The sequence below is a fragment of the Lithobates pipiens genome, unplaced genomic scaffold, assembly GCF_037356315.1.
Source record: "Lithobates pipiens isolate NorthernLeopardFrog02 unplaced genomic scaffold, aLitPip1_a1.2 Scaffold_19, whole genome shotgun sequence".
NCBI classification, from domain to species: domain Eukaryota; kingdom Metazoa; phylum Chordata; class Amphibia; order Anura; family Ranidae; genus Lithobates; species Lithobates pipiens.
The window spans coordinates 65915158-65941322 of NW_027507764.1; the positions used below are offsets into that span (position 1 = coordinate 65915158).

Here is a 26165-nt window from a genome sequence, read left to right on the forward strand (position 1 = left end):
TGCAACAAGTCTGCATTGCATGTCTCCAGATCAACATTCTTTGCACACATTCTGCAAGTCTGCTGCAAGTTCTGGTTCCGTTATGTTGTACAATAGTCCTCCCACCACAAGGGACACTATGGCTGAATTTTCATGCTGTAGACCTGCAGAGCTCTTGCTGTAGACTTACCACTGCAACTTTGCTCTTGCTAGAGACGTGCCATGCAAATTTGCTGCAAAATTGGAAATATGTCAAATAGAACTTATGCTTCAAGTGCTCTGTATGTGTACAACTGCCAGTGAAAATGTGCAGCAAGCAGGGCCGTCTTTAATAATGATTGGACCCTGGGCAAATAATTTCTTGCCCCCCCCCCCAATGCAATTTCGCTCTCCACCTACTCTGAGACATAAAATAAATAGCAGCTAGACTTAAAATCAGTTTACTGTATCAGATCAGGCAGCGATTGTGATCGGTTGCCAGAGGTTACAGCATATCATTACCACTTATTGACTGGTTGCTAGAGGTTACAGCACACATTCAGGCTCAATGTTTAGTTGCTAGAGGTTATAACATATGATTTCTGCTTGTAGGTTACAGTACATCCTCCTCACTGCAGGGGGGCATGATATACATATGAATGCTGCCTTTATTTACATATTAATGCCACCGGCCTCAGCTATTTACATATGAATGATGTTGTTATTTACAAATGAATGATGGTTATGTCCATGTAAACACAGGGTCTGCAGGTGAGTCATCTGTACACATCAATAGGGCAGAGCTGGGCAGCATTAGTGCCAGCACTTTGCACTGAGATATGAGGACACACACAGGACTAAAATTTTAAGGGATAAGGGAATTTAAACTGGGATAGTTGGCAAGTATGAGGCAGCTGCTTTGGGCCCCACAACAATGACAGGGCCCAGGGCAGCTGCCCCTTTTGCCCTGCCTTAAAGACGGCCCTGGCAGCAAGTTAACAGACTTACAATTCAACACTTCCACAAATTTTTGGCAAGTTATCTGAGAGTTCCACCTATCAGTAGCAGTGCCCATCAGTGCTGCATATTAGTGCCATCTAATCAGAGACCATCATTGCTGCCTCACTACGCACATCAGTGAAGGAGAAAAATTACTTATTTACAAAATTTTAAACAGAAAAAAATAAAACTCAGTGGTAATTAAATGCCACCAACAAAAATCTGCCTTAAAAAATAAATTAAAAAAAGATAAAAATGTCATTTGAGTACAAAGTTGCATGACCGTGCAATTGTCAGTGCAAGTACGACAGTGCTGAAAGCTGAAAATTGGCCTGGGCAGGAAGGGGGTAAAAGTGCCCAGTAGGCAAGTAGTTAAAGAAGCAATTCAATTTTGCAGTGCAGGCACAGCCCCCACTGCAAGGGATCGTTTTTTATTTGTCTGGAGTTTGGCTTTAAGACATTCGCACAAAATGTTTTGGAACATAGAGGGGCGCAAAAGGTTATAAAAGTTGCTGCTCTTTAAATTAGTTATTATTCTATCACCAGGAAAGGAAATTAAAGTGTTAATTAGTTGTATTAGTAATTTCAAAAAGATCCAGCAGAAACTCGCCAGTTCCAGAAGACCCTATTTTAAAATGTTATTGTACTTTTTAATTAGGTTAAAGTTCCTAATTGAATTAAAAAATGCTGCATCATTTGTTATACAATATTCATTTGAGACTACACTGAGCAAGAGCCGTGTATTGCTACAAACTTGTAACTTCTCCATTTAAAGGGGATTATAGTCTTTTTAAAGGAAAATTATAAAACTTGGTTAATATTATTTTGCTCTATATGTTTTTTTTATAAATGTAAGTTTTATAGTTTTAATTCATTTGTATAAAATCTTTATTTTTACTAATTATTGTTGACACTTGGTTTGTAGACTTGGTGAGAATTGGTGAGTGTGTCCCTTCCCTGGTTTAGTAGTCTGTGTAATTGTATTTTACATTTGCGTTTATGCATGCGGACAAAGGAAGAGGCCAGGCGAAGATGTATCATTAAGTCTCTTAGGGGATGTAACAAAAATGAGCGGTTAACATAGATATTCTTAAACTTAAATTATATACTGTATATACTCGAGTATAAGCCGACCCGAATATAAGTCGAGGCACCTAATTTTACCACAAAAAAATGGGAAAATGTATTGACTCAAGTATAAGCCTAGGGTGGGAAATGCAGCAGCTACTGGTAAACAATACCCATCTGCGGCCTCACTGTGCCCATCTGCAGCCTCACCGTGCCCACCTGTATCATCAATGCCCATCTGCACCCTCACTGTGCCCATCTGCAGCCTCACTGTGCCCACCTGTATCATCAATGCCCATCTGCAGCCTCAATGTACCCATCTGCAGCCTCACTGTGCCCATCTGTATCATCAGTGCCCATCTGCAGCCTTATTGTGCCCAAATGCAGCCTCACTATGCCCACCTGTATCATCAGTGCCCATTTTCAGCCTCACTGTGCCCAAATGTAGCCTCACTATGCCCATCTGTATCATCAGTGCCCATCTGCAGCCTCACTGTGCCCAAATGCAGCCTCACTATGCCCACCTGTAACATTAGTGCCCATCTGCAGCCTCGCTGTGCCCAAATGTAGCCTCACTATGCCCACCTGTATCATCAGTGCCCATCTGCAGCCACACTGTGCCCAAATGCAGCCTCACTATGCCCACCTGTATCATCAGTGTCCATCTGCAGCCTCGCTGTGCCCAAATGCAGCCTCACTGTGCCCACCTGTATCATCAGTGCCCATCTGCAGCCTCACTGTGCCAACCTGTATCATCAGTCCCCATTTGCATCCTCACTGTGTCCATCTGTGTCATCAGTGCCCATCTGCAGCCTCACTGTGCCCACCTGTATCATCAGTGCCCATCTGCAGCCTCACTGTGCCCACCTGTATCATCACTGCCCATCTGCAGCCTCACTGTGCCCACCTGTATCATCAGTGCCCATCTGCAGCCTCACTGTGCCCACCTGTACATTTGATTACAAACAGTGAGTGTCTCTCGCTGTGTCATGCAACTGCAGTCTAAACTGTTCGGCGGCCGTCCAATGTAACAAAGCCCTGCCCCCTCCTCGTTTGTGATAGACACTGATTGAGTTTCCCAGCATTGTATCAGTGTTTAGTGTTCCGACTATCATGGAGGAGGAGGAGGCGGGGCTTTGTTACAGTGGATGGCCCGCCAAACAGTTAAGACTGCATGACACGGCGGGAGAACCTCACTTGAGTATAAGCCGAGGGGGGCTTTTTTAGCATAAAAAGTGTGCTGAAAATGTCGGCTTATACTCTGGTATATACTATATATATATATATATATATATATATATATATATATATATATATATATATATATATATATATATATATAATCGATCGGGGAAAGCAATTTTTTGATCCCCTATAGATTTTGTAAGTTGGCCCACTAACAAAGAAATGAAGGGTCTATAATTGTTATCATGAGTGTATCCTAAATAATAGAGACAGAATATCAACCAAAAATCCAGAAAAAAAACCCTCATGGTACGAATGTTATAAATTTGAGTTGCAGTCCAGTGAGTAAAATAAGTATTTGACCCATAAGCAAAACATGACTTTGTACTTGGTGGAGAAACCCTTGCTGGCAAGCACAGAGATAAGATGAAGAGTTTCTTGCCGGAACCGAGGGCTCCTGCGCACATGTGACATCATCGTTACTCCGGCCACTCACAGCACCGGAGCTCCAGATCCCGGAAGAAAGGACGGGAGAAGATGTCAGCCCTCTCAACGGTGAACGGGCTTTGTTCTAAGGTATTTCATAATGTGCTAGTATGCGCTGCATACTAGCCCATTATGCCATTGTCTTGCAGGTTTTTCAGTATTTTTTACTACTGCTTTAAGGATTTAGAGAAGATCTGTAAAGAAGAGTGGACCAAAATCCCTCCTGAGATTTGTGCTAATCTGGTCACCAACTACAAGAAACGTCTGACTTCTGTGCTTGCCAACAAGGGTTTCTCCACCAAGTGCTAAGTCATGTTTTGCTTGGGGATCAAATGTGTGTATATATATATATATATATATAGATATATATAGATATATATACACACACACACACACAGTATCTCAGATCAATAATAACATATTTACAAAAATGTGAGGGGTGTACTCACTTTTGTGAGATACTGTGTGTGTGTGTATATATATATATATATATATATATATATATATATATATATATATATATATATACACACACACACATACATACACACACACATACACAAAACACACACATACTGTTGTATATAATGTATAAATTTATTATAAAAAAAGTCTGAACTGTCTGATTTGGTAGAAAGCATTGTATATACTTTACACTCACCTGTACGAAGCGGAATTCCCGCCAGTTAACGGCATTGCTGACTGATGGTAGAGAAGTGATGCCCAGTAGCACATAGAAGAAGAATCCCAGTATACCCAGTGCCACATAGGAGTCAGAGAGCCAGGCATAGTAGTTCAGGAAGGGATACGTGGTATTGGATTTAATCTGCAAACCAAACACAAAGTAACTTTTTTTTTTCCATTTGTCTCTATTAATAACAATAAACTGTGTTTACATTCGATTATATTTAGATTCAATTTATATCCCACCAATGCAGCATTGCCGGGTGCCTGTGTCTCCAGTATTTGCCTAATAAGATAAATCATTTTAAGCCTCTTTGGAACTTCCTTTGTATATTTTGCCTTTATTTATTTCCTGCAAGCTAAGACTGTAGCTGATTTTATTTCCATAGGTTCTAATTCATTTTAAAAGGTTTTCTAAGCCAACTGTAAATAAACAGAGATTTTTTTAATATAGGCGTAGTAATAACACCACTTCCTGTTGTACTCAGGATATCCATTGCAGACCAACAATCTAATATAAATAAAGGCTTCTTTTAAAATCCAGAAAAAAAATTAAACCTGAAAAAATGCATGAGACTAATAAAAAATAAAAAATAAAATGTGTTGCTTTGTAATGTAATTAAACTCTAGTAGGGAACTTCTCTTCTGCTCCCTTTTGGTCTATTTAATATGCCATTGAAAGCATTTTATTATATATGTTTGGTGCAACAGCATATGTTGATCCTGCCATAAATCTAGGGTGCTGATTAGTTCCTGTGCTGCATACATTTTTTTTTTTTTTTACCAGAAAAAAACATTTATTTTAGAAAAAACAGCCAGTACATCACAGCAGGTATACAAACACCAAAACCAAAATAAAAAAAAAGGCATTTCGCATGCACTTAGAATGAACTTGAAGATACAAGTGGAACGAAAAGTATAAAACAGCGTCCGATTAGCAGAGATTTACAAAATGATCTTAGTTGGAGTAAAAAATAAACCGACAAGGACATGTATAGTAAAATCCATGAATAATTCAAACAAACAATACAAAATAAAATGGATAGACTAGAGTATATACCATCCAACGTGCTAAAGAAGAGAGTGTCCTCAAAGAAATAAGCAATAATTAATCATAAATTCCCTACAGGACCTCAACCCTGGCGGAGTCTATTCACCACCAGTTGGTGTAGTGCAAGGCTCAGAACATCTTGCCATGGTTGCCACATAAAGGAATATTTTTCTGTGTTGGTATGTTAGTTTTTCCTGTGTGAGCATATTATTCATCTGTTCCACCCATTGCTTCTTAGTTAAAATATGGGGAGTAATCCAATAACAGGCAATTCATTTATGAGCAGTACAGTGCATCCGGAATGTATTCACAGCGCTTCACTTTTTCCACATTTTGTTATGTTACAGCCATATTCCAAAATGGATTAAATGAATTATTTTCCTCAATATTCTACAAACAATCTTCTTCCACATTGTCATAATGGGGTATGGGTTGTGAAATTTTGAGGAAAATAATGAATTGAATCCATTTTGTAATAAGGCTGTAACATAAAATGTGGAACAAAGCAAATGTGAAGCGCTGTGAATACTTTTTGGATGCACTGTGTACAGTAAACGGTGCTGCATAAGTTACATTGTTCCCAGCTTTCTCTGTGGGCTACAGAACACCTTCCTATCTATCTTCTTGTCCTATTATATACACTTTAATGGCATCCCAGTGTTAGTCCATAGGGTCCAATATTTAGTTGGCCCACCCTTTGCAGCTATAACAGCTTCAGCTCCTCTGGGAAGGCTGTCCACAAGGTTTAGAAGTGTGTCTATGGGAATGTTTGACCATTCTTCCAGAAGTGCATCTGTGAGATCAGGCACTGGTGTGGACGAGAAGGCCTGGCTCGCAGTGCCCACTCTAATTCATCCCAAAGAAGGTTGAGGTCAGGACTCTGTGCAGGCCAGTCAAGTTCCTCCACCTCAAACTCACTCATCCATGTCTTTATGGACCTTGCTCTGTGCACTGGTGTGCAGTCATAACCGACAAGGAGATGTACAGTAAGGCCCCTTTCACACATGCGGACATTATGTCCGTATTTCATCCATTCGTTTGCGGATGAAATACGGACATACATGCATCCCTATGGGATAACGGTTGTCTGCGGATAAACATCCGCAGACACCCGCTATCGTCCTCCTCCGCTATTGTTCGATTCTGCAGACGGAGGAAAATCCTATTTTTCTATCCGTCTGCAGAGCGGATCGGATGAACACGGACAGACGGTCCGTGTTCATCCAATCCCCCGTAGAGGAGAGCGGATAGCTGACAGGGCAGTCCCTGCACAGTGTGCCGGGACCGCCCTGTTATCCGCCGGCTCAGCGGGGACAACGGAGCGATCCCCGCTGAGCAAGCGGATCATCATGAGGTGGATCATTACTGATCCGTCCCGTGTGAAAGGGGCCTAAAAAGGGTCATAAACTCCCATTTTGCAGCGGTTTAAAAGCGCTTTCAAGGCACTTTGAAAGCGCTGTCCTTTCATTTCAATGGGCAGGGCATTTTGGGAATGCTAAATACAGCACTCCGAAACCCGCCCCAAAGATGCTGTTTGCAGGACTTTTCTGAATGTCCCACAAGCGCACCGCCCCAGTGTAGGAAGACACACTGGAATGAATGGGAGGCGGTTTCCAGGAGCTTTGCAGAGGCTATTCCTAGCGCTAAAGCGCCTGAAAACCGCCCCAGTGTGAAAGGGGTCTTAGTTCAGCTAATCTTTCCTCACAGCTCCTTGCCTTGTCAGTTTGGTTACCCTTCTCTGAACTTTCCACCCGTTGTGTTCATTTAAGACTTAATGGACTTATACCATACCTGCCACAATCTTATTCTTCAGACAACTCTAAAATATCAAAATTAAGGAAAGAGGTTTTGGCTTTAGATGTACTTCGTTTTCCATGATTTTTCAGTTTATATTAATTTAGTTTAATTTATTATTTCTGAAGTTAAAATAATTACCTGTGCCTTTATGTAGTATTCCACCCACCACCTCACATAGTAACGTATGGGCATCACCAGTGTGTAGATGGCATGTAGAAAGGCATAGGCCAATGCTACCAGCCCAAGCTGTTTCCGGCAGAGCATCCATTTGTCCAACCAGCCTGGAAACCTGCTATATTTGGTGCCTCGGTATAACTGGATGATGGCTGCAAAGATTCCTGGGAGATAGACTAAGGCCAGCAGTATGAGAGAGACGATGGGGAACACTCGGTTGGCAATGGAAATCATGATGAGGTAGGAAGTGTCCTCCTTATTTGTGGCAAGGGGATGGAACACCTCAAAGATGAGACAATAAAGGAAGACCAATATGGTGAATCCAGAGCAAATATAAAAGGGAAGTCTCCACATTGGGAATAACTGCAGTGGGTAATTCTCAATCTCTTTGGCTGCCAGCAGAGATCCTTGGTCCAATGGTGTCAGTCCAAGAGATCGAACAATATCCATAACCACTTCCTTGGCTTTTGCATCATCTCCACAAAGGAAAACCTGTTCGGGTATAAAAATGGGTTTGAGTGTTGCATTATCATAAAAGTAAAACAGTCATTACAGTATTGCAATTAATACATATCGAACCTGCCAATACTACCATGATTATTATCTGTACTTTTATTATTATTGTTGTTTTTCATATTCTGTCTTGGCATCCTATTCTACTCAACTGCAAAATATTTTTTTACTGTACTCACTCCAGCTCCAGCGCTTCTCTACGGAAAGCAAGCCCTGGACCCTTGCCACCAGTGTGCCTAAAAACAACAATCTTCTACATATGCGGGATTTTTTTTATTACAATTGGTTGCAATATGCCCATGGCTCCCTGAAGAGAAAAAAAAACAGCAGTGCTTAACACCTACTGTAGCAATATTGGGAAATTACCTTAGATCATAACTCATTTTTCTGCATTTTATTGACCCTAAAGCCTCATACACACGATTGGATTATTGGCCAACAAAACGTTAGACTTTGCCAAAGGGCGTGTTCCGGGAACTTGTCTTGTATACAAACGATACACAATTGTTGGCCAACAAACACGAATGTAGTGACGTACTATGTGGAATTTCAGCTCTTGAGCGCCACCCTTTGGGCACCTTCTGCTAATGTCGTGTTTGGTGAGCATTGATTCCGAGCATGTGTGTTTGTACTTTGGACTTTTGTGTGATGGACGATGGATGGATGAAAATCTGACAACAGACCGTTGTCCACCGAAAATTTAGTAGCCTGCCATCCAACATTTGTTGGCGGAAAGTTGGACAACAATTGTCTGATGGAGAGTTTTAATGGTCGGATTTTCGGCAAACAGTATGTCATCACACAGTTCCCTGAAGAAAATCCGATCATGTGTACGAGGCTATAGTCAGGAAGGGATTTATATTTTCTGCATAGCTAGGCCACTACATTATGATGCTCAGCCCTCGGCAGCTGTTCAAAACAATTGATGAAGTTAATCCCTGACCAGCTGCTCACAGCATATGATTATCTCAGCCCTTATCAGCTGCGCAGGGGACACACAAATTTCAATTCTTTACCATCACTTTTGCTTTCACTACTGAAGGATTTTGCTACCAGGAATTACCACTTTAGCCCCTTCATGATCAGAGCATTTTTTGCTATTCTGCACTGTACTACTTTAACTGCTATGTACGCAGTCATGCAACACTGTATGCAATTTTAAATTTATATATTTTTTTTCACATAAATACAGTTTTCTTTTGGTGGTATTTGATCGCCACTAGGTTTTTTATTTTTTATTATAGAAACCAAAAAAGACAGAACATTTTGAAAAAGAAAACCACAATATTTTCTACTTTGTTATACAACATAGCCAATAAAAAAAAATCAAGTTTCTTCATAAATTTAGGCCAAATGTATTCTGCTACATGTCTTTGGTAAAACTGAAATCATAATAAGTATATATTTAACCACTTAAAGGCCAGGCCTCTTTTTTGGATGTGTGTTTTACAAGTTAAAAACATTTTTTTTGCTAGAAAATTACTTAGAACCCCCAATTTTTTTTTGAATACCCTAGATAATAAAACGGCGGTCATTGCAATACTTTTTGTCACATCGTATTTGCGCAGCGGTCTTACAAGCACACTTTTTTTGGAAAAAATAAACCTTTTTTAATAAAAAAATAAGACAACAGTAAAGTTAGGCCACTTTTTTCTTATATTATGAAAGATAATGTTACGCCGAGTAAATTGATACCCAACATGTCACACTTCAAAATTGCGCCCGCTCGTGGAATGGTGAGAAACTTTTACCCTTAAAAATCTCCATAGGCGATGTTTAAAAAATTCTACAGGTTGCATGTTTTGAGTTACAGAGGAGATCTAGGGCTAGAATTATTGCTCTCGCTCTACTGACTGCGGCGATACCTTACATGTGTGGTTTGAACACTGTTTTCATATGCGGGCGCTACTGCACGCCAGCTCGGGTGGTCGGGGCCCGTTTAAAAATGTTATTTTTTTTTCTTATTTATTTTACCTTTTATTTTTACACTGTTTTAAAATAAAAACTTTTACTCCTATTATAAAGAATGTAAATATCTCTTGTAATAGAAAAAAAGCATGACAGGACCTCTAAAATATGAGATGTGGGGTCAAAAAGACCTTTGATCTCATATATACACTAAAATGCAATAACAATTTTTTTTTAATTTTTTTTTTTTAAATATAATTTTAAAAAAATGTCCTTTTAAGAGCTGGGGGCGGAAGTGACGTTTTGACGTTGCTTCCGCCCTGCAATGTCATGGAGACGCCTGGGGGTAATCTTCCTCTCACTTGTCTCCATGTCTAGCCAGGAAAAGGCTAGACTGACGGCTACGGTAACTGGCGGAGGGCACCGGAGAGCGGTGGGAGAGGGGAGGCCCTCTCCCGCCGCCATTAAAAGTGATCTCACTGCAAATCCGTCCCAGAGACCACTTTTATCTTGTAGGCACCCGCCAGTCAAACACGAGGATACTGGGGTTATGGCAGCTAGCTACTGCCATAATAACAATATCCGTCCTCAAATTAATGACGTATAGCGGCATTTGATGGTCGGCAAGTGGTTGGTTTGTGTCAAAGTTATAGCATCTAGAAACCTTGGTATATACTGTATGCTAGAATTCATGTAGCTATAGGCACTATACTGGTAATGATAGTGATCAGCAATTTATAGTGGGACTCTAAAAGTATGGTGGGCAATCTGGCGCTAACAGACACTGACTGGATGGGACACTAACTGACATGGACGTTGCTAGTGACACTAATAGGGTGATCAGATATAATACTGTACCCTGAACTAATCACACTAGCTGGGAAGAAGTTAACATAAAGGTACAATCAAGGGGTTAACTGTGGGCCCAACAAGTGTAATGTGTGCTGCTTTTAGGCCTGATACACACCTATGCATTTTTTGTGATTTTTGCATTTTGCAGATTTGCACTACAGAACGTGGTCCATAGGGAACCATGTTAAATGGACTGTAGTGCAAATCTGCAAAATGCAAAAAGCACTAAAAATGCATAGGTGTGAATCAGGCCTTACTCACAGATCTGTCTGATTTTTCTTTCTGCTATTCAGGGAGAAGAAACAGCCAGATTGGTGTTCTTTGTCTGTTTGTAAACACAGAACTCTGTGCTGTAATTGGACACAGCTGATCAGCAGGTTTCAGCTGAAATAATTTGCTGAAACCTGCTGGCATCCAAACAGCAGGGGTCAACAGGGGGCACGTGCACGAGTGCCCCAAACCCGGAAAAAAGTCAGCAAGATACATTGCTGTGCCTTGCCATATGTTTACTGTGAGCAGGTCCGCAAGTGGTTAATCTACTGGAGCAGGAAAGTGCCATTTTTTTTTGCACAACAGGGCAGCATGACTTAAAGCGGAGCTCCACCCTAAAGTGGAGCTTTCACTCATTGGAACCCTCCCCCCCCTCCGGCGCCACAATTGGCACCTTTCAGGGGGGAGGGGGGTGCAGGTACCTGTACAGTACAGGTATCTGCACCCACTTCCAGCATAGATATCTGCAGAATCTACGCCCCTTTCCGCAGAATCTACGCCCCTTTCCGCAGGTCCCCCGCTGTCTGCTGGGAAACACACGGATCCCAGAGACAGAGAGGACCGTCCTTATTGCGCAGCACGACTCGCGCATGCGCAGTAGGGAACCGGGAAATGAAGCCGCAAGGCTCCACTTACTGATTCCCATACCCAAGATGGCGGCGGCAGCACCCGAGAGACGATCGAGAGATCGGCTTCGGGTGCCGTCACCGCGGGCGCGTTGGGCAGGTAAGTGTCCTTATTTTAAAAGTCAGCAGCTGCAGTATTTGTAGCTGCTGTATTTAAAAAAACAAAAAAAAAACGGCGGAACTCCCGCTTTAAAGGGCACAACAAATGTGCTACTCGCTTGTGAACATAACACTATTTTAGTCTACTAAAATACGACTGAAACTAAAACAATTCAGACGACTAAAACAAAAATAAAAATAAAATGGCATTTTAGTCAAAAGACTATGACTAAAACTAAATCAAAATTTGACATCAAAATTAACACTTTTTATATATCACAAAGACTAAGCCCAGGTTCACACTGAGCTGCGGGAATGAAACCGTGCGAGTTCAGCTCTTGCTAGTCCTAATTTCAGCCGCGATTTCAAAGACATCTGTGCAGATGTCAATGTAAATCGCAGCCCGAAATTGCAAAAAGTAGTACAGAAACTACTTTTTGAAATCGGTGCGGCGCCACAAACGCAGCGTCGCACCGAATAGGTCTGTGCCATTGCCGGCAATTGCCGCAGATTTGACATGCGATTTGACATGTCAAATCGTACCAATGTGAACCAGGGCTCAATCTGTGTCTGTAGCGCATGTTTAAACCTTAATTCCATAAATAATAACATGTTATTAGATTTTTACTCAAGGCGTATATAATGAATAATGAGTTTTGGAAATTCTGAGAAATGCTTAAATAATGCATTACAATTTAACTAAACCCATTCGATTTTGGTCAACTAAAATCTAATGGGGGCAGCATCAGGGCAGCATGTCTTAAAGTTCGTAACAAATGTGCTATGCTTTTGTTGATGAAATTGACACTATTTTAGTCAACTAAAATACGACTAAAACTAAAATGGCATTTTTGGCAAAAACTCAATCGAAATTTGACATAAAAATGAAAGTGATACTAAAGTCTATTCTTTTCATTTAAAAATAACAAACATGTTATACTTACCTGCTCTGGGCAGTGGTTTTGCACAGAGTAACCCCTGATCCTCCTCTTCTCATGTCCCTCGCTCCTGGCCCCTCCCTCTTGCCGAGTGCCCCCACAGCAAGCAGCTTGCTATGGCGGCACCTGAGCCGAGCCACTGCTCCGTGTGTCCATTCAGACACAGACCCGTGTCTCAGGCCCTGCCCCGCTCTCTTCTCATTGGCTCACAGACTTTGATTGACAGCAGCGGGAACCAATGGCATCCTGCTGCTATTTCAGCCAATGAGGAGGGAGAGACAGACAGCCGAGACTCTTGTGCAACGTCACTGGATCGAGATGGGGCTCAGGTAAGTATTAGGGGGGCTGCTGCACACGGAATGTTTATCTTCATGCATAAAATGAATGAAAATAAAAAACCTTCTTACTTTAGAACCACTTTAAAGTGGTTGTAAACCTTCTTTAACAATAGCAAAAAAAAAGAAACCTGCAAGGTAAAGGCATAATGAGCTAGTAGGCATAGCATACTAGCTCATTATGAATTACTTACCCGAGAACAAAGCCCATGCAGCCACCCTCGTCTCCCCCTCTGGCCGGCAACATCTCTCCTGGGGGTTACTTCTGGGTATCGCGGCTCCGACGCTGAGATTGGCTGGAGTCGCGATGATGCATGCACGTGGGAGCTGCCGGGAATGGCACAGTACAAGTGAAGCAGCGGCACGTACATGCCGCTGCTTCAGTTGGCTTAAGTGCGCATGTGCCGATGACGTTGGCACATGCAAATACAGGGATATCTCCTAAACCGTGCAGGTTTAGGAGATATCCAGTGCAGCTACAGGTCAGCCTAATTATAGTTTAAAGTGGTTGTAAAGGGTTTTTCAACCACTTTAACACTGGTGCCAGTGTTTCTTAATAGAGCAGCAAGGAAATGCATATTTTGAATTGTGACAAAACCTGCGGCAAATGTGCTAAAACATGCAATAAAGAAATGCATCAAGTCTGCCCCTGAAAAAGGTACCTGTAGCTCAAAAAAGTACACTTTTTATGCAGATTGTGGCATTTTTGCCCCATAGACTGAAAAAAAAAAACATGAAAATACAATGCGTTTATTAGGCGCTTCCATAATAAATGTCTATGGGACCAAAAACATGTAGTCTTGCCCCAAAGAAAGTCCTGTATAGTACATTGCTTCTAAAACAACCAAAAAAGTCTTGAAAATCTCCTAAATTTGTTATGTTCAAGGGAAAATGGAGCCTTATTGCTTAATGCTTTTGCCAATTGTCTGTTGTGATAAAATAGCTATTAGTGACATGCAGGGGCGGACTGACAACTCATGGGGCCCCAGGCAATCTGAGATTATGGGGCCCCCGGGCAATAGGAGATTATGGGGCCCCCCAGGCAATAGATTATGGGGCCACACAGTATACACACATACAGTATACACACACCTACACACAATATACACACACAGTATACACACACAGAATACACATACACACACTGAAAGGTTACTGGAGAGGCGGGGCAACTATAATCTTGGGAGTTTTTTAAAAACACAGATTTTTACATACTGTCCCTGATTTTATTGAGCCTGGCAACCCTGATGGGACCCCTTAGTGGCATGGAGCCCTCGGGCAGTGCCCGGATGGTCAGCCCGCCCCTGGTGACATGGCCCTATTTGTATAAAACAAAAATTATTGATTTAGCACGATGGATTGTGTATCTCTTACCTGTCTGCTGGCATCCAATGTTCCTGATTGTAGAGCCCAGGCAGACACTGTATTAAATGCTTTGACCACTTTAGCACCTGGTATCAGACTGGCGAGGTGCTCAGCATTGGATTGCGGGTACTGATTGATTTTCAAGTTGTTACTGACATCTACTAAGACTTTTCCCTTCAATATGTCAGAAAATGGCTTTAGAAAGTCATAGTGCTCCCTGTGAACGGCAACTATAATGACGGAGGACTTCATCGCGGCCTCGGCATGGCTGAGAACCTCGGCTCCTCTTGGAATGAGGTTGGAATTGAAATTTGGGTTTCTGCTTCCAAAGACAACCACATAACCACACTGGAGTAACTTATACCCCAGAGATCGTCCAAAATCTCCAGTGCCAAATATACAAACGGCTCCACGTTTGGTTGGATCTGAATGCACTTGAAGAGGAATGTTGTTCAAGGATTCATCCATCTCCTGAAAAACAAAAGGCACAGGTTGCTTTGTAGCAATATATGTCTATAGCAGTACATTTTGCAGTTGTATTCCAATTACCAATCAAACAAGAACTGCCAATTGCAAGCAGGCACGCATCAGACCCACTTTTTAAAGTGGAAGTAAACTCCCCTATCGGTTTCAGCCAAGGAAGCTGCCATCTTTGCCTCTGTTTAATCTTCAACTGCTATGGTGCTGCACATTGGATGGTTTGATAGTTTGGCTGAGAGCACAGCCAATGTGCAGTTAGCATTCCCGGCATGCCTTTTTTTTTACTATTTAAATCAATGGGTTTACTTCCACTTTAAAATGAAGTGTTAAAGAAAAAACTAATTGAGGTTGAAATATATTTGTTTATTGTTCTACTGGCCAAAGGCCCATTCTTATCATACACCAACCTGTTACAGCCAGTAAAGGTTATGTATAGGTCCAGAGGTGTAACTGGAACCTTCAAGGCCTCAGTGCAAGAAACTATGAAGGCCCCCCCCCCACTGGGGCCCTTCCCACTGATTCTGTGGCTCTTTACTCCCATCGTGGGACCCTTTATTATGGTCCTGCAGTGGGCCACCTTCCTGCTATCTTGGGGTCCCCCAGATGCCAGAGTCTAGTTGCAAGTGCAACCTTTGTGACCCTGGTAGTTCCGCCACTGGTGTTAGTATTTTTTTAGGACCAACGTTGGGGGGCTTTGGTGAAATATCAGGGGTCTAAACAGACCCCTGATGTCTCACTTTTGAGACTGAGAAAGGGACTGAGGACAGATTCACCAGTCCCCTTCTCTGCAGCCTAAGCTGCACAGAATGAATGAACAGGAATAGCTCTGTACAGAGCTTTCTATTCATTCATAAACTGAGGCATAGTAAACACAGTTTAGTATGTCTCAGCTATGAATGAATGAAGAAAAAAAATTCAGTCAGTGATTGGTACCAATTACTGACTCTATTCATTAAGACAAGGAATGTGTCATTTACTGACCCCTTCACCAATCTCCATCCTGACCGATCCCCCCGCAGCAACCGGAGGGAGGGAGGAAGGCCAGCAGCGCAGGTGGGGGTTTCAGGGAGGCACACAGGGGCCTAGGGAACCAGGACAGGGATAGGGAGTTGGTGAGAGTGGCAGGTGGAGGAACTGATGCCCTTTATTTCTCTCCTGTAACAACTGAATGCCTGCAGGAGGGAGAGGATGAGAAGCAGGCATTCAGCGGCTACATGGAGGAATCAGTTCCTCTACATGCCACCTCCCCGACCCCGCCGCCCTCCTAACCAGGCATACAGGGGGGCCACAGTAGCAATAGGTGGCACTTGTGGGCACTGTTGGTTGGTATAAATGAGACCTCTTCCTCTTAGGGACCGATGTCCCTTTAAGGTGAGCCGGTGATTGGCTTTTTTTTTCTCCTCCACTGTCAGCGTGAGGAGAAAAAAAAAAAGATCACTGAGCTTTTGTTTACATCATGTGATCAGCTGTCATTGGCTGACAGCTGATCACATGGTAAGGGGCTGGTAAGGCACATAGTCGGTGATTCTGTGATCACAGCACCCTGTAGAGCGCACAGGGAGCATGCACAGGGGAGGCCGTCATATGACGGACTTCCGGGAATTCAAATCCGCTCTGTGGCTGTCATTCGGCCATACCGCGGATGTTAGGTAGTTAAAGTGGAAGTAAAGTCTTATTTTTTACTTGTACCTACAGGTAAGCCTATAATCAGTCTTCCAAGTAAGTACTGTGAATATCTCCTAAACGTGCACAGTTTAGGAGATATTCAGAGTGCATGAGCCAATGATATCATCGGCGCATGCTCTCTGAAGATCCGGCTTACTGTGCTGGACCTTCAGAGCCCATGCTGTAAACGGCGGCACCCGCGCACCTGGGTGGGAGTGACGTCATCAGGGGTCCGGCCTCTCACAGCGACAGAGCCCATGAACCCAGAAGAAACACTGGGGAAGATGTCAGCCATCTCAGCGGCACTGCTGGAGGGCTTAATTCTATGGTAAGTATTTCATAACGAGTTATATGCGATGCATATTAGCACATTATGCCTTTGTCTTACAGGTTTTTTTTTTTTTTTTTTTTTTTTTTTGTTTTCCCCAGGGTTTACAACCAATTTATTTGTGGTTGTAGCACCCTCTTAGTATAGGATGCTAGGCAAATATATTTTGGTCTGCTCTTTAATAAGAGGAGCAGTAATTGATTGCTTAGGTCTGCTCATGGTTTCACAGGCTGAAACTTTGATGGTTTCCTCCTGCCTCTGTAAGAATCCTCTGGAGCAGCCTTTCTCAACCTTTTCAACACAGAGGAACCCTTGAAATAGTTCTCCGGTCTCGGGGAACCCCTGCTAAAAATGAGAATTCTACAATTCATGACACATTAACGTGATGGTCAGTGGGAAGAATGGCCCTTACACTTGTGGTCATTTGGAAGAATTACCTCCATATAGACAGCTAAAAAGATCAATGGGATCTTGGGAACAGTGGAAACTTATCTGAGAGGCAGAAAATGCCCAATGCTGAAGGAACCCCCAGCAACCTCTGGAGGAACCCTGGTTGAGAATCACTGTTCTGGAGCAAGCGTCTCCAAACTACAATTCCCATCATGCCTAGTTATGTCTGTGAAAGTAGAGTTTTACAATGCACTATGGGACATATAGTTCCACAACAGCTGGAGGCCCATAGTTTGAGATCCCTGTTCTAGAGATTAGGGCAGGAAAATTCAAATGCATGCACAGCCTGAATAAACCCAGCCTCAGGGGGCTGTTTGCCCGAGGCAATTTTTGGGCTGGAGGCTGGACTGTTCTCCGATTGACTGAACCTATGGACTTATCATGCTTCAGGATTTTTTAATAAGAGCCTTTATCTATGCTGCAAACTATTGTATGGTCCCCAGCCATAAAGCTTCAATCTGAAAAACGACTTCACTGGTATTCAAACTATCTCATAGTCCTCAGCGGTGAGCTATTAGACTGCTTTAGTCTGCTAAACTACCTTATGGTCCCCAGCTGTGAGAGATAGAATGGGTTACTTTGCTGTGTTACTTTGAAGAATGTCCTTGGATAATAGTGCTTTGAATTTTTGGAGTATCTCAAACCCCATTGTCCACCTGTTAAAGCTTTACAAGATAGAAATCTAAAAAGACATCTCCTAGACTGTTTACCGACCTCAGCTCCGGAAGGTTTTATCCCCTTCATGACCGGCCATTTTTTGTAGTACGGCACTGTATTATGTTAACTGGTAATAAACACTGTACACCAATTCCATTTTTTCACATAAATAGAGCTTTTCTTTGGTGGCATTTGATCACCACTGTTTTTTTTTTTTTTTTTATTATATGAATTTAAAAAAGACTGAAAATTTGAAAAACAAAAACAACAATATTGTTTACTTTCTGCTATAAATCATGTCAAAAAAAATTTGAATTTCTTTATAAGGCTAGGTTCACACCATAGCGATGCGGGAACGCCGCGGGAACGCCACGAATCCGCGGCGTTTTCCCGCATCGCATGCCTCCCGCCGGCAGTTCACACTGCCCTATGCGGACTGCTGGGAGTGTCAATGAAATGTTAATGACACCCCCAGATCCGTCCGCATATCGCAGTGCGATCTGCACACTCGCACAGGAATCGGATCGCATGGTGTGAACACCCATGCGATCCGATTCTGCTGCGGACCAAAAAATGGGTCCCGTGCGAGTTTGCGGCGGGTGCGATGCGAGTTCAGCCATACTATCTGTATGGCTGAACTCGCATCGCTACAGAGATCGGATGTGATTTGCACTGCAGTGCGGTGCGAATCACATCCGGATCTCCCACCCGCAGCAGTGTGAACCCAGCCTGAATGTTGGCCAAAATGTATTGTGCTACAATACAAATGTATTCTGTTACAATAAGGAGCATATTGATTGGTTTTAGTGAAAGCTATAGCTTCTACAAACCATTGTATTTATAGTGGATTTTTTTTTTTGTTATATTATACTACTAATGGCAGTAATCAGCAAAGTATAATGTGACTGCAATCTGACAATAACTGGTGCTAGGGGGGTTAATACAGTGATCACTGATAATACTATACACTGACACTGTACTAAAGACACTGGCTGGGAAAGGGTTAACATCTAGGGGCAATCAAGGAGTTAAATGTGTGTCTAACAATGTTTAATGTGTGCTGCTTTTTACTAAAGACCTTTGTTTCTAAAGACTGTTTCTTAACAGTCCCAGATTGAGCGGGACTTTCCCACATTTTAAACTTTGTCCCGGGTCCCGGTGTTCAGGGACCTTATCCCGCATTACTTCATTGCTGACAGCATAGCAGGACACGCAACAGTGTGAACATCCATCCAACATAGCCAGGGATTGGTGGGCAAGCTGGCAAGGGTACAGCCACAATGAGAGTGAGTGCATATCGGCCCCCCATCCCGGACATTAGAACTTCGATTTGAAAGCTGCACTCACTCTCATTGCGGCCACACCAATCCCTGACTGTGCTGGATAGATGTTAAAGTGGGGTGCCCCCTAAAAAAAAAAATGTAAAAGTCAGCAGCTACAAATACTGTAGCTGCTGACTTTTAATAATCGGACACTTACCTGTCCCACAGTCCAGCGATGCAGGGGAACAAAGCCCCCTCTCATTCTCCACTCATGACGCCGCCATTCTTACTGTGGGCATCAGGCTGTGGCTTCACAGGTCGGCACCCACTGCGCATGCGCGAGCGGCGCCGTGATACGCCACACAGTCATCTGGGACACGTGACAGGTTCCAGATGACTGTGCGGCGCGAGGGGAACTGATGTCACCAGCCCAGGCATTGAAGAAGGCAGACTACGAGGGACCCCCTAGCAACAGGCATTTCGAGGTGAGTAAAAAAAAATTTTTTCCAATTATTTTTTATTTTAATTTTTTTAATGAATTTTAAGCTATTTTTTATTTTTTTTTTGGTGGCAACACCACTTTAACACTATCCTGCTAGGCTGCGATCATTTGTTATCCATCTGATGCCGCCATTCTTGCCTCGGCTCCTGTATGCTGGTAATCAAGATTTTAGAAGATAAGTGTGCTATGTTTAATTCAATGGTGTCTTTGCAGTTTAACTCCAGTGAGGCCCGGAACGTCGGGAATGCAATGCAGGCTAGTGGAGGGCCTGGCATGACGGTGTGGACAGTGGCACGCAGGGTTAAAAAGATTGAGAGGAGGAGCAGAGCTCGAGCAGAGGGGAGCGGCCGTATATAGGAGGGGGCAGGGCCGGAAGTGGGACAGCGTGCGTGAGAGAACAGGAGGAGGCAGCTTTTGCCACCCTCCCTCCCCTTTTTTATATGTTGTTGTTGTTGTGTGTTTACATGTTTTCTTTCTTTTTAGGAGTGCGGAAGAAGGTCGTCATAACAGCAAGCAGAGAAGGCAGTGTTTTCTGTTGGTCATTGATGGTGGCAGTAAACGGAGGTGTTAAAAAGGGGTGGGGGGCTCATCGGTAGTATGTGCCCCTCCGGTGTATTCCAGTGAAAGGTTAGCTGGAATACGGTAATGGTTGCACTGCGGTATGGGGTTTGTCTCTGAGCAGTACAGCTGGAGGCCTATCATGTTGGAAAGATCCCGCAGTGTATGGTGGTATATGTGATGGAATATGGGGCACCGTCAGTGACCAACAGACTGGAGTTAAAGCATTGTTGGTCTACAGTTGTTATATTCGGTTATATATATGGATTAAACATATATATATATATATTGGAGTTATTTATTTAAAGTTTTTAATAAAAGGCTGTTATGGCCATTTATACTCCAGCTAAGTCTCATTATATATAGAGGGTAAGTGATGGGTGGTATAAGTGGTAAAACAGCTAGGTAAAGGGGGAATATCTAGACTACACTGGTCATGGACCTTGCACTCTGTACAACGCACTGCTGAACCCTGCACTCTGTACAATGCATTCCTAAACCTTGCACACTGTACAACGCACTCCTAAACCTTGCACTCTGTACAACGCACTGCTGAACCCTGCACTCTGTACAATGCATTCCTAAACCTTGCAATCTGTACAACACACGCCTAAACCTTGTACTCTGTACAATGCATTCCTAAACCTTGCAATCTGTACAACACACGCCTAAACCTTGTACTCTGTACAATGCATTCCTAAACCTTGCAATCTGTACAACGCACTCCTGAACCCTGCACTCTGTACAACACACTCCAGAACCCTGCACTCTGTACAATGTACTCCTGAACCCTGCACTCTGTACAATGTACTCCTGAACCCTGCACTCTGTACAATGTACTCCTGAACCCTGCACTCTGTACAATGCACTCCTGAACCCTGCACTCTGTACAATGCACTCCTGAACACTGCACTCTGTGCAACGCACTCTTGAACCCTGCACTCTGTACAATGCACTCCTGAATCTTGCACTCTGCACAATGCACTCCCGAAACCTTCACTCTGTACAATGCACTCCTGAACCCTGCACTCTGTACAACACACTCCTGAAACCTGCACAACGCACTCCTGAACCCTACACCTTGTACGTAACGCATTCCTGAACCTTGCACTCTGTATTAAACGCACTCCTGAATCGTTCCACCCTTATCGTAATGGTCTCTTCCACAGTTTGTGTAAAAACATTTATAATAGCAGCTATTATAATTTTTTTTAAATGACCGTACTGGGATTTGTGTCCTTGAGACACCAGCTTGTGGCACAGCAATCAAAGCCTTTTTATAAGTACAAGGAAGCAAGTTTTTTTTTATAACCACGCCCCTATAGCCCCCCACTCTTAAGCATTTGGCCACACCCATACACCCATTTTGCCATGCTATGCGCACTGCAGGTCACTTCCTCTCTCAAGTGTCCCTCGTTCTGAAGTTCAAAAGTTGGGAGGTATGCCCAGACTGATCATTCACCAGACCACCCGTGCCTTCAAGAAGGATTCCTCAGTGTGTTGTAGAGGGTCCCACCAGCACCCAAGCCTCAGGCCCGAGGTCACCACCCCAGACTAGTGGGTACCCTAATGGGTCACTGATAGCCTCCTCAGCACTCCATCTCCATCTTCCACCCAACTGCCCCTGCTGGCATGATTCATGAGTATTTATGAGGTGACCTGACCCCTGCCAGCCCATTCATCAATACTCCAAGAAGCTCCTCCTAGATTCCGCGTTCTACTTCTGGAAGCTTCTCCAAGGTTCCAGAAAGCAGGGGGAGTCACCAGAGATGCTGTTTGCTGCATCATCCAGCCTCCCTGAGTCACTCAGCCCTGACCAAGATTCAACCCAGGCCTGGCTCTCAGCCAAGTCAATCTACCTACACTAACAGCTGAACCTAGTTACATCTAGCACACTAGATGGTGCTACACCAGTATTGCCCAGAGTTGAGCTTTTAGCAAGAAATAACCTCCCACTAGTACACACCTTCACTGTACTCTCCACCACAACGTGCCTACATTGGATCAGGAAATCCAAGCCCGTGTATGTCCCATTGGAGCTGTAAATGATTTTCACTTTTCACAGGATTGACTGCTCAGGGCTAGGTCTAAGAGGAAGGGGGAGAGGTCACATGATCCCCCATATCTGGAAGTACTGAGCATTCCTGAAGAGTTCCACTGGAGCAACAAAGCAGCAAAAGTGAAAATCAGTGGGCAGGTTATTTAAGAGATCCTGTCACTAGAATTGCCCTGTATACTTAATGGCTTGCTGACAAGCGCATGCTGATTTACGTTGGCAGAATGGCACTGGTAGGCAAAAGGGTGTATAGGTACGTCCCCTTTAAGAAGCGGTGTTGCCCATGCGTGTCCACGATCGTGTCGCGGAGAGGTAGAACAGGGAGATGCTTTTGTAAACAAAACATTTCCCTGTTCTGCCTAGTGACAGGGCAGAGATCACTGCTCTCTGCTCTCATCACATTGTCATGTGAGGTGTAGCCCCCCCCACAGTTAGAATCACTCCCTAGGACACACCTAACCCCTTCATTGCCCCCTAGTGGTTAACCCCTTCACTGCCAGTGTCATTTACTAAGTAATCAGTGCATTTTTATAGCGCTGATCAATGTATAAATGACAATGGTCCCAAAATAGTGTCAAAAGTGTCCGATCTGTCCACACTAATGTCGCAGTCATGATAAAAATTGCAGATTGCCGCCATTACTAATAATAAAAAAAAGAATAAAAATTGTATAACTCTATCCCCTATTTTGTAGATGCTATAAATTTTGCACAAACCAATCAACATATGCTTATTGCGATTTTTTTTTTACCAAAAATATGTAGAAGTATACATATCAGCATAAACTGAGGAAAAAATACATTTTTTAATATATTTTTGGGGGACATTTATTATAGCAAAAAGTAAAAAAGATTTTTTTTTTAAATTGTCGTTATTTCTTGGTTTATAGCGCAAAAAATAAAAACCTCAGAGGTGATCAAATCCCACCAAAAGAAAGCTCTATTTTTGGGGAAAAAAGGACGTCAATTTTGTTTGGGTACAATGTCGCACGACCGCGCAATTGTCAGTTAAATTGATGCAGTGCTGAATCGCAAAAATGCTCTGGTCACAGAGGGGGTAAAATCTTCCGGGGCTGAAGTGGTTAATGCACCAACCTTGAATTTGGAGGCTGTATAATTTTATAAGGCAACTTTACTGAAAAAATTCTACAATAACAAAACAAAAAACCCATAAGATCCGGCTTTGGAAATTATTTCAGCTTCCCTCTACAACCTGCGGATGGAATGCAAAGAATGCAAAATCTGGTTACTTTCTCGAGTGCTGAAAAAACATCTGTATGCATGATTGTAACCGAACATAAGTGTGCGTGTATTTGTACCGGTTGAAATAAAGGATATAAACGTTTTTATGTTACACGTTACACGTCTCTTATAATGTTTTTTTTTTTTGTTTGTTGTTGTTTTTTTTTTTTTTTTTTTTTACCTATCTATACATAAATGTTTTGCCTTTCATTTCTAATTGAAATTGAATGGGTTGTTTTACAAGATGTGGTGAAAACCGCATCCAATTCGGGACATATGCGAACCTGCCCTCGAAGTGCAACAGCACTGAACGCCGAAAATTGGCCTGGGCCCTGGGGGTGAAAGTTCCCAGTAGGCAAATGTTTAAGCTGGCTTTATGCAAGCCATACATGGTCGAATTTCAAACAAATTTTCTTTTCAAAATCAGAAAGTTGGTTTTTTTTTGTCACCATTGATTTTCAAAATTCGGCCAACCGAGCCTTCAATTTCACCTCATGTTGCTACAGAAAATAATTTTCGTGGCCGGGAATCTTTTTTCTTATTACATTTCTCGCACGATTCTCCCATCATTGATTAGAAAATCGTTTGCTTTTCAAAACATTTCCAACATGCTCGATTCCTCAAGTTTGATGGCCGCACGAAAATCGGCTGTTGCTGCAGCCCACTAATGGTGCGAAATTCGTACGAAAATTCTTTGATACAATTTTCGAAAGAAAATTCTTTCGAAATTCGAACCGTGTATGGCCTGCATTATACAGGACTTCCGAGTTGCATGCTTTTGTCTAATCTGTGCAACCTTTTTCTCTCTTCTGTGTCCAATGTGTGTGGGTGAGGCTGGCTCAGGAGAAGGTGGTGTCAGAACCACAGAACATACCAGCTTGTTTTAGTTTTTTTCGTTTTTTTTAACGAAATCCTGAAGTTAACACTATAATTTATCCAGCACAACTGCCAGCTGCACACAATGAACGCCAAGGTATAAAATGGCCAGGTAGGTTGTGTTTTCTGAGAAAGTTTGCGTTTTCCTAAAGTGTATGTGTAACACATTTCCGACATATTCGTTTTCTAAGAGGACATTACCTTTAAAGCCAAACAGCTTTATGTTCCCTGAAAAGTATCCGGGAAACGTAGCGCTGTCTTTGGTAACTCCGCCTCTCCCCAACCCACTTCAGTGGACTCAAACTGAGCCGCATAAAATCTTATGTGCGCTGTTCGTTTTAAATTACCAGCAGAGAGAACCCACGGTCTGGGCACAGCGGGGGATGCACAGCCAAGTACACTAAGCAAGCTGGAAACTAAATGGTAGAAAAAATGGTTGCAAAAATAACATACCACTGTGTTCTATCAATTACATTTTTTTACTGTAATAGTGAAGTGACAAGTTAACGTGATTGTAAAGTCTTGTTTAAAAAAACAAACAAACAAACATGTTCTACTTACCTCTTCTGTACAGTTGGTTTTCCACAGAGCAGCCCAGATCCTCCTCTTCTCGGGTCCCCCTTTGCTGCTCCTGGCCCCTCCCTCCTATCAAGTGCCCCCACAGTCAGCAGCTTCCTATTGGGGCACCTGAGCCGAGTCACAACTCTGTGTGTCCATTCCAACACAGAGCCCCGACTCGGCCCCACCCCCTCTCTCCCCTGATTGGTTCACTGATCTTGGTATACAAAATAGGGGATAGATTTATGGCATTTTTATTATTATTATTATTATTATTTTTTTTTTATTAATAATGGTGGCGATCTGTTTTATCCTGATTTTTATCTTGACTGTGACATTATGGTGGACACGTCGGACACTTTTAACACTATTTTGGGACCATTGTCATTTATACAGTGGTCAGTGCTATAATAATGCATTGATTACTGTATAAATGACACTGGCAAGGAAGGGGTTAAATACTAGGGGGTGATCAAGAGGTTAAGTGTCCTAGAGAGTGATTCTAACTGTGGGGGGGGGATGGGCTACCACTGACATGACAGTTATATCTTGTATTTTCATTTTCATCTTTGTTTAACCACTTCAAGTCCGGGTCATAGCCGAATGACGGCTACAGCGCAGACCTCAATTTCCGGGAGGGGAGCGTGCTGTGATCACTGAGTCACTGAGACTCGGATGATAACCGATCCCACCCGGCCCCTTACCATGTGATCAGCTGTCAGCCAATGACGGCTGATCACATGATGTAAACAAATGCTCGGTAATCATTTTTTTTCCCTCCTCATGCTGACAGCTGATCAGCGGCTTATATTAAAGGGACATCGGTCCCGAAGAAGAAGGAACACAGGCACCTCATCTGTGCCAATCAGTACCCCCTGCCAGTGCCACCTGTTATTGCCACCTGCCAGTGCCCACCAGTGCCACCTATCAATGCCCATAAGTGACACCTACCAATGCTCACCAGTGGTGCCAATCAGTGCCACCTATCAGTGTAAGCAATCAGTGCCCATTATTGCCACCCATCAGTGCCCATCACTGCCCATCACTGCCACCTATCGGTGCCCATCACTGCCGCCTCATCAGCATACAGCAATGAAGGACAAAAATTACCTGTTTGCAAAATGTCATGACAAAATCTAAAAAAAAAAATTATTTTTTTAAATTCTGTCTTTTTCAATTTTTTTAACAAAATGTAATTTGAGTACAGTGTTGTATGACCGCGCA

General features: G+C 42.9%; 1 protein-coding gene across 1 annotated transcript in view; it reads right to left on the minus strand.

Annotated features, from left to right (window-relative positions):
- LOC143996039 (metalloreductase STEAP4-like) overlaps window positions 1-26165 on the minus strand; it is a 45904-nt gene that overhangs the window by 13209 nt on the left and 6530 nt on the right. Inside the window, exons 2-4 of the mRNA XM_077490843.1 lie at window positions 14318-14779; window positions 7367-7894; window positions 4358-4522 (exon numbers count right to left, since the gene is read on the minus strand). Of these exons, the coding sequence (XP_077346969.1) occupies window positions 4358-4522; window positions 7367-7894; window positions 14318-14776 (1152 nt within the window). The 5' untranslated portion in view covers window positions 14777-14779. The remainder of the gene's footprint in view (window positions 1-4357; window positions 4523-7366; window positions 7895-14317; window positions 14780-26165) is intronic.